The sequence below is a fragment of the Saccoglossus kowalevskii genome, chromosome 9 (assembly GCF_978046115.1).
Source record: "Saccoglossus kowalevskii chromosome 9, keSacKowa6.1, whole genome shotgun sequence".
Taxonomy (NCBI): Eukaryota; Metazoa; Hemichordata; class Enteropneusta; family Harrimaniidae; genus Saccoglossus; species Saccoglossus kowalevskii.
This window is the reverse complement of record NC_140649.1, coordinates 6,636,104-6,646,174: the sequence shown is the minus strand read 5'-3', so window position 1 is coordinate 6,646,174 and position 10,071 is coordinate 6,636,104. Positions and strand designations below refer to the sequence as shown.

General features: G+C 35.3%; 1 protein-coding gene across 1 annotated transcript; it reads right to left on the bottom strand.

Moving 5' to 3' along the window:
* Nucleotides 1-1,944: 1,944 nt before the first annotated feature.
* LOC102800585 (CXXC motif containing zinc binding protein-like) lies at nt 1,945-9,433 on the bottom strand. The gene is made up of 7 exons (XM_006825675.2): nt 9,302-9,433; nt 9,115-9,198; nt 7,751-7,807; nt 5,840-5,921; nt 5,572-5,687; nt 4,512-4,574; nt 1,945-2,176 (listed from the first exon to the last, which is right to left on the bottom strand). Exons 1-7 carry the CDS (start codon nt 9,305-9,307, stop codon nt 2,099-2,101), a joined length of 486 nt encoding a protein of 161 aa, XP_006825738.1. The 5' UTR covers nt 9,308-9,433; the 3' UTR covers nt 1,945-2,098.
* Between the last annotated feature and the right edge of the window lie 638 nt (nt 9,434-10,071).

Here is a 10,071-nt window from a genome sequence, read left to right as displayed (position 1 = left end):
GCGCCCACCCATGCTCTACAAGCAGGCAATTCCAATGAAATTAAGAACGGTTAAAAAGGGTTTGAAAAATTGATTTGTCGAAGACACTGCTAGAAAGTTGTACGAAGAGTTGGATGTGTTAAAAAATTGTTGCATTGACTAACGGCACGCTGAATATTGCAACATGAAAAATTTGCAAAAAAAACTGAAACAAGAACAGACAAGAACAATTAAACAGACATTTTATGAAACTGGCGGAAAATGTTGAATACATTTTCTACGGCGTCTACAAAAAAATTGTAAAGACTTTAAACAAAATGGCTGATACAGTGACACTAAAGCACAACGATAACATTTATCGGTACTCTAATAAGCCCCCGAATTGCATACAACCGTCATAAGTACGCACAGTAGTATACTAAAAATTTATTTGATTTTTTATAATACAATGTATTTTAAAACAAGTCATTGAAAATGACATAGCCCCGGTTAAATTTTTGCAAGTTGTCTTTGTGCTCGTCATATTAAAGCAGAGGGGTTGTCACGAGGTTGAAGTGGCATATACAACAGATTGTTTATTTACATCAAAACACGTGTTCCGTGTAGTAGTAATATGGCCAAAAATAAAAACAGCCGTTATTCGGCCATCTGATCTGAATACGAAACACACTGATATGTATGATGTATGTGCCAAATACGAATGAAAATGGTACATAAATTGTGGAAATATAGTAGTAAGGCCAAAAAGTCAGATGGCTGTCAATCGGCCATCCTTGACCAGATTTTGAAACAAATTGTCATGGACATGCATCCTAACATGTATAAAGTACATGTATGTGCCAAATTTGAATGAAAACTGACAGAGCACGTCCAAGATACCGCATAAAAAAACAAAACAAGATGCCTGCCAGTTGACCATCTTTGATCCAATTACGAAATAAATCGTCATGGACATGTATCCTAACATGTATAATCTATGTACCAAGTTTGAATGACAACTGACAAAGCATGTCCAAAATACAACTTTCATTTTGAATCGAATTGCTAAACCACTGCATGTGCATATGTCCCACATAAAGTACTAGGCACATGCAAAGAATGAACGGAATCTGTCCACAGGATTCTGAAATATGACTGTGGACAGACTGACGCATGGACGAATGGACACACGGATGGACAGACTCAGGAACTCGCAGACGGTCGGGGACATGTATCCTAACATGTATGATCTATGTACTAAATTTGAATGAAAACTGACAAAGCATGTCCAAAATACGACATTTTCAAAAAACAAGATGGCTGCCAGTTGGCCATCTTTGATCCAAAATTGTGAAATAAATCATCATGGACATGTATCATAACATGTATAATCTATGTACCTAGTTTGAATGAAAACTGACAAAGCATGTCCAAAATACAACATTTTCAAAAAACAAGATGGCTGCCAGTCGGCCATTTTGAATCGAATCGCTAAACCACTGCATGTGCATGTGTCCCAGAGAAAGTACGAGGCACATGTTAAGAATGAACGGAATCGGTCCAAGGGATTCTGAGATATGACTCGGGACGGACGCTCGGACACACGAACGGAGACCGAATTATAAGTCCCCGTTTTCGGACTTCGAACAGGGACTAATAATGACTTAGGGGTTAGAATTTTCGTCACTTTTTCTTCTGGGACCCAAGCTTACTTTCATGACAACAGTGAAAAAAGTACTCATTCGAAATGTACGTATAGTTCTTCATAGAGCTTGTGCACTAAACATGGATATTCTATTGAAAACAAGCTGAAAATTCACGGGACATCAAGTGATCGACACAAGAAAGAAACAAAATGGTGGGGCGTACACAGCGCGACATGCATCCTTGAGGGATTAGGCAGATTCACACCTCTTAACAATACCGTTTCCTAACAGTCTTTTTTGTAACTGTGCGAAAACCACAGAGCAGAGGTACAAAAATAAATTTTGGTGTTCAACAACTCCACTTTATTGCATTTACCCCACTCGCTATTGTAGAGGAAAGTCATTACTTAAGACAATAATTAATTTTCTAAAATCAGGAAAAAAAAACGATTTACATTTCAACAATTTGTGTCGTGAGCAAATGCGTTCCTGATTTACAACTTGATAAATTTGCTTTCCACTTCATAGATGCCGACCGATTCCTTGGCTTTCTCATCATAGTCAACCCATTCCTGTAAGAAAACAAACTACTTAATTTTTGCTGCCAAATTTAAACAGCTTTGACTTTTCATAAGTTTTGCCATTGATATTTCAACCTATTTGTAGTAATTACAAATAATAATATGAGGTTATTCTGAGGATACCAAAAAGTATGCACAAAGACAGTACAGCAGTATAATCGATCGACGTGCAGCGAAGGTGGAAACGATGGCGTACTGTCTGAGTGCATACTTTGCGGTATCCTTGTAATAACCTTATTTATACATCATGGGAATGCGGAATCCAAAATGTTTAGAACTGATTTAGTGGAACTTCTTTGTGTGGAGTCCGGTCAAACTCTGGGGGCTGCCATGTTCGTTTTTATTATTAGAGGACGCTCCCATGCATAATCGGTCCATATTTGGAATTTGCATTTTCTAATATGGTACAATGAAAATACCCAGTGCAATACCGCAAAATTACGACATGCTGTAAGTTATGGCGTTATGGTGACAGATGTACAATAATATGAGATGGATTTAGGCAGGTTACTTAGCTCAATTTCAACTATGTACCAATAAGCTTGCTTTTAGGCAACTAATTGTGGGTGTATGATGCGGGTCTCGTATGAACACGCATACAATGGTAGCACATGCGTTAACCATCACCCTCTAAGCTCAGACCGTATAATATCTTGCATTAGTAGCAGAAATGCAAAAATAAATTCTGATTTATTAACATATTCATTAATAATGTCAAATTTCAAGGAATAGTTACATTGAAACCTATCAATACATACATAGCTGTCTGAAAACGATCATTGAATTTGTTGACATAAGATGACTGGTATGGAAGAGTTAATGGCATACATACACATACGTTTTTTGTCTGCAGGGTTTCAACATTTTAATGCTCTTCAAATACTACTTTCATTGTGTGATGCTCAGCCTTTGAAAAGTGTCAACTATTGCCACCTGAGGGCGCTATATACCAAAGAGTATAATACAAGTGCTTATTGAAAATTATTGTTACAGTAGTAGATTATTTTCACTCAATACAAGAGTAAAAATAAAAGTTCATGTTCAAATGTGAATCCTCAAATAGTCTTTTTTTGTTCATGTGGCCTTAACAAATCAGAGTACAGAGGTTTTAAAATTACAAGGAATTTTGAACCTGTGTGTTAGTGACCTACTATCTACTGATTTCAACAAAGCTTGGTTTTTTTGCGCTCAGAGCATAGACATCTTTTCAAAAAAACCATACTTGACCGCGTCAGCACCCAGGGTCCTCAACTCAGAAAATTACGATTTTTTAGGGAAGGGCGCTTACACGAGCACACCCTCAAAAAAGAGTGCAAATGACAATTTTAATTACCTTGTGGCAGATTGAGGGGGATATTACGTCTTTCAGGGAAAATAAAATTACAAAATTAGTTTACAATGAAGAAACAGAAATGGTCACAAAAAATATGCACATTATATTACAACATTTATTTCCTACCACCCGAATTTATGAGATTAAAAATATTAGAGCCTGTTGGAACACAGTCAAAGTCAAAATCTTCATCATTATGTCCACTGACGAATGTGTTGGCTCGTACGCAAACTCTCGATGAAACGCACTTTTCACCATGATGTATTTGCATGATTTGACCTGCAAAAAGATCTTTTGATCTAACGGATCTAAGTGTGTTATAAACCAATCAGAATGCTGTGTTCTTCGGAAATTCCCAAAGACTTTCTGGTAACGCAGTGCTGAAGTGAATTATTGATGTAGAAGTACGGTATGATCTGTTGGAATTTATTTCAGCGAATAAACAATATGTTTTTTTCAAAAAACTAGTAACTAGCAAATTTTTGATAGGTAAACTGAATATGGCATGAAATATCTATCGCATTTTACTTTTATTAAAAGGTCATTGTCGAAGCGTGGTTTATGCACGGTTACCGTGGTCTACGCATTCACAACATATTCGCGGCAGCAATATCCACGCTGTATCATATAAAAACAATTACCAGTATTTGTTAAACAATGATCAAATACCATGTTTTAAATTAGTGGCATTTTTAAAGGGTGGGCGCTTTGATGAATGTGACCCCGAATATAAAAATTGCGCAAAAGTGAGATGGGCGCTTTGCCCGGGCATGGGTGCTAATGCTGTCGAGTACGGTATGTCTCAAGTTTCCAAACAATTCATATGCTGTAACCTGTAGGGACCCGGCTGCAATTATCAGTATTTATATTCAAAATGGCAGAGTTTGAATTGTGCACTATCATGCTATTGTACTTGACCTTGTATGACTGCCACACAATTAACATTGAAACCACTGTTTTTTACAAGAAAGGGAAAGAAAAGTGAAATCCTACATTTTCCTTCAAATCAACTTCGAATACTGTCACGCTATTGGCTCCCTTACAGGAAAATCCAGCCTGGTGAGAACAAATAAATGAATTTCATTAATCACTTTTGAACACCCTTTTCATGTAAAATTTTGCTGTTTTACATACTTTCTATATTTGTTTTTGATAAGATTTGATGAACATAATTTTCCACTGGTTACGAATTTCAAAATTTTGGAGAAATTTGAGTGGGTTTGATAAAATTTGAAATGATGACAAAATTGATAAATAAGTTGAATCAGAGTCTCACTGATGTTTACACTTGTTACATCACTTTTTCACCATCAAACATTCTCGTCCAAATTTTTTCTGCACAAATGCATAGAGTGAACATTCTTTACTTTACAACATATGTGTTTTATACAACAAATATTAATTTTGCTTAGTATTACGTGGATTGAAAATATGAAAAACATGAAATTAATAACCATTTAACTAGCTTCAATATGATAATGAGCTGATACTGTGAAAGAAATATATTAATGTATTAAAAAAGAGTTTGGATGTTTGGAGTTCATGAGAAACTATCTTGGCATGAAGTATGATGTTATTTATAACTTCAAAACAACTGTGGTACCTTAAAGTGGGAGAATCGTCACCTGCGCATGCGTCAGAAGGCCATAGCGTGTCATTGTTTACAAACAAGCATCTACCCACGAGCTTTTGCGTTTTTAGTGTGTGTTATCGTCGCTTGGTACTCAATTCCCGCGCGTGCACAGGTGACGTCCCTCTCGCTTTAAAGTACTTTTATTTAAATTCTGCATTTTGCTCAGCTTCCAATCCAACATGGCCGCAAAGTAGGATTTAACATTAGAGTGTAATCGCACAGTCATTATTTCCAGTTTTGAGTACTATCAGGATACAAGTTAATAATTAGACATGGGAGCAAAAACATTCTGCAAGTTTTTTTAACTAATAATACAACATACCATACAAAAAATCCACTAACTGAAAATGAAATGCAAACAAAAAAATAAAAAAAAATATTCAAAAACAAGTGGCTTAAAACAATTAATTATAAAATTACCCTTGGTGAAAATGCAGTAGGTTCCATTCCTCTGCAATCAAAGGAGGTGATGGTCTTGTATTTATTGGCATCTGATTCCTCTGCAGTATAGCTAGCAATGGATTCCTTGATAATATCTTGCAAAAAAAAAGTTATTCTGATAATACTAGCAGTATGAATACATAAAAGGTACAGTAGCTTCATTGATAATTTTTCAAGTACAAATATTATATCAGAAGGTTCCATTTACGCAAATGACACAAACGTATTATTAATGAATATAATTTACCTATGGAATTTTCTCGGCCACATAACCTGCATTTGACTACCAGACTGGCACTTCCTCTCCCTCCTTTGAGGGGAGCGCTCTCCTGTTAATAAAACATAACAAATTCTAGTTCAGATTGTCATATTAACCATTGACTATGAGCTGTATAAAATGGCCACCAGTTGGCCATTTTTACTCATTTAGTATGATATATATATATATGCTTATGTATGACACATGTTTTGTATTTGTGTAAAGTTTGAAAAAGATCAACCATGCATGTCTGGGAAATGACCCTGGGAATTAGTATGTAGTCACAGTGATGTGAAATAATACAATTATAATGTATTTTGTGGTGATGTGGGAAAAACAAATTGTGCACATCGATGAAATCTTAACGAGTGTGAGAACTCTCATTCCTAGCCAGAACCAATACAATTTTCATTGAAATATCTGTTGAGTTGTTATGCAAATTAGGTCATCAATATGCCAAAAAAATTAGCCAATCACAGAACCCAGAAAAGCAATACTTAAAAACAGCAGAAAGCTAACATACATAGTTCTGACACCAGTGTACATTTAGTATTGAAACAAATATTAATTAATAATGTTCACTGTTACAATGTACATTGTGATAGTGCCAAGGAAAACAAAGCAAATGACATTTAAAACAAGCCATGCATGGCACGTTAGTTATTGAATTTAAGATCTATAGTTTTGTTTATAATAATATAGCTGGAATATAACCATGTCAGGAATATGATTATGCTGATCGTTTAACATTAAAATGATTGACATTTGTATCTGATCGTCAAACGAGTACTTGTCCATATTGAGAAATACTGCTCCGGAACAGCATTAATTGAAACAAAATCAGACATTTTGAATACATGTATATATCTATAACATGATGAATATTAATAATTTGAATATATTCAGTCAAAGCAAGTCAGAGATATGGCTCTAGAAGCCCATTCATTAAAACAAAATGGTCGCCAGTCAGCCTTTTTGAATCCAATCTGAAAAATAAAATGATGTGCATCACCTGTAATGTCTAATGTATGTACTAAGTTTGAACGAAATCCATTCATAAATGCCAGAAATGATTGATATTTGATGATTTTTTAGCACAAAAATTGCCACCATTCAGCCATTTTGAACAAATTGATGTGCATATGTATAATATTATGTATGTTTGAATGTAATTGTTCCAGGCATATCTAAGACACACACACGCACATATGCAAGGACTCACAAAGGTCAATATCTGTATATCTATGACATGATGTATAATGAATATTTAAAATTTGATCATAATCAGTCAAAGCAATTTAAAGATATGGAACTATGGAACGGCTATTTTGAATCTTATCTGAAAAACAAAATGATGTGCATCAAGATTCTATAATGTCTAACGTATATACCAAGTTTGAACAAAATCCATCTGTAAACAGTTGAGAAATGCTTGATTTCGATGATTTTTCAGCACAAAAATGGCTGCCATTCAGCCATCTTGAATCAGACCATGAAACAAATTGATGTGCATATGTATAATATTATGTATGTGTGAAGTTTGAATGTAATTGTTCCTGGCATATCTAAGACACACACACACGCACACATGCACGGACTCACAAAGGTCAATGCATATTTCCCCTTTTTCAGACCAAGCCAAATTATTCAAATTATATGTTATTTTTTATTTGAAACATGCTTTATTTCATCTTTGTAGTATACCTAATTAAATATTATAATTTACATATATATTTATTTTATTCAAAAAAAATTAGGACACAAAGAAAAAAATACAGTAAAAGTGCATTGTCAACATAACCAGTTTCGGCAACTTTCTTTCTGGAGTAGAAGATACCAGCAGAGTCAATATTACTATATGTCTAATTAAGGTTTTCATCTCATAAGTTTTTGACTTACCAGTAAGGTCAGGTACTGGAAGTGGTCTGGCTCTTCACCACAGTTCAAGCATTTCAACTGAAAACAATACGGTATATTCAAATGAAACTGTACTATAATAAAACTGTTATAATACCAATGGTAAATAAAGAGATAAGGGCATAAGGGCATACTACTCAGGGTCCATAGCACCAAGAGCCAAATGATTTCCAAGATTTTTCCAGTCCCTTTCTTGCATTTTTCCCAGACATTTTGACCCTTAATTCAGGCAAACATTATTACCAAAGAGGATATGGTAGTTTCCAGGAGAAAACAGACTTTCTAAAATTCATTAATAACTAATCTATGAAAAAAGACTTTTCAAAGATTTTTTTATTTTGCCTGTAATTTAAAGACAACTCAAAGACTTTCCAGACCTCAAAAAATTCCAAAGACTTTCAAAGGATTTTCCCAACGCTATGGACCCTGCTATACTTATCGCATTATTTTGGGAAATACCATGCTGGAAAATATACTGTGGAATACTTTATTTTCGCTGGAATTAATTTTCGCTGAAAAGGCTTTTTGGGCATTTTGTATGGAATTTATTTTCACTGATTTTTGATGAGTTTAATGTGAAATATAGGAAAAAAGTATATTCGCTGGATTTTATTTTCACGGAATTATCCCTTCAGCGAAAATAAATTCCAAGCGAAAATAAAGTATTCTACAGTATACTATGAATGTAGCTCTGTGTACATGTCGTTATAGGGTGGTATACATATTGGAATTTGATGATAGTGCTGGGCAATAGGGGAAATTGACAAAGTTGACTTCCATAGCGCAGGGCATTTAGACAACTTTTTTGTACCAATATACTGGCGATTTTGATATCAGTGATTCCCACTACAGCACCATCTGGTTATGCTCCACCCTTGGGTTATCGACAGACTGAAATGTCCCTTGGGTGTGGAATTTGATATGCAAAAAAAAAAAAAAAAAAATCAAAATTCCCTTTTTTAGTCCCCTCTGTAACTGTTGTTTTTGAAGTGATAATCTGATCAGCAGTCTGATAATCTTGTTTAAACCCAGCTTGGTTGTTATTTATAATACCACAGTTTCTCTATACATTCTCTATATATTCTGTAGAGAGAACTGTGGTAATACTATGGTTTTCTAAAGAAAAATACAGAACCTGCTATTGTCCAATCATGAAAACAAGCACCCACACAATCACAGACCTGTACACAGACCTACTATAAACGTAGAACGACAATGCATACGTACATGTACGTAACGTTAATAGTATACTTTGTTAAAATAATTGTCGGTTCACGGATTACGTGCTGTGTATGCTGCGTACTAAGGTTTGTAATGGACGAACTAGTAACGTCACCGACACCTACCTTCAAATACCAGCGGAAGTCTTCGCCATCTGGCTGCAAATTGGTCACATTCTCCAGATTTGCTTTGATCTGCAGACCAAATTTCTGTAAGAGAACCCGTTTCAAGATGAGCCTGTGGTAAAAGATTATTCACTGTTGTATAAATGTTTAATTTCAATCCCGGAAGTTGATAACCAACAACACTCACCACCATTTTGACGGGAAAGAGGTCTTTCCCGGGGGTGTGACTCCAATATATCCACAGCTCACAGTCTCTCGTCAAGGCTCACGTCCTGTAGCGGTGATGAACCGTATCATCGTACGTTGAAGCTATTTCGCTGATCTCATGTTGTCGATTTCAATTTATCAGTGTATATTTGCATTTAATAGTATGTTTTACCGAGTTTGATTCCCTAGTTTTGTTGCTGACCTGGTCATGTTCTTGGTCGCCGTGGCGCTGTGCGCCCTCAACGACGCACTATGATTCTATCTAATTCTCTAACAAATACTACTGAGGGCAGCATAGAGAAACGTGAATGCAGAAATATGGTCTTATACTGCGCAGCGTAAAATCACCGCTAGTCAATATTGCCTGTTCTTCATTTCAAAAATGAAACACACTAACCGTAATTGTTCTATTAAACATAGTTTCAAATTTAAATCAGAGTTAGAATTTGGCGGTCAATATTAAAACAAATGGTAACTGGCAATGATTTACCAGTGTGAAACAGTGTTATATCACAAACGACAATCCATTCAATTATTGCAGGTTATATTCTGACGTTTACTGTGAAGTGTATGTAAGAATTATGAAATGTCCGCTTTATGTAAGCAAGTCCTCTCCAGTCAAATAAAGCATACTTGCAATTTTGTAATATACACGTATTATTGTGACATGCAAGCATACACAGGCCATAACCCCCCCCCCCCCCCATACGAAAATTAAAGCTGTTGCTGAGACGGTGAAGTTTTTTTAGG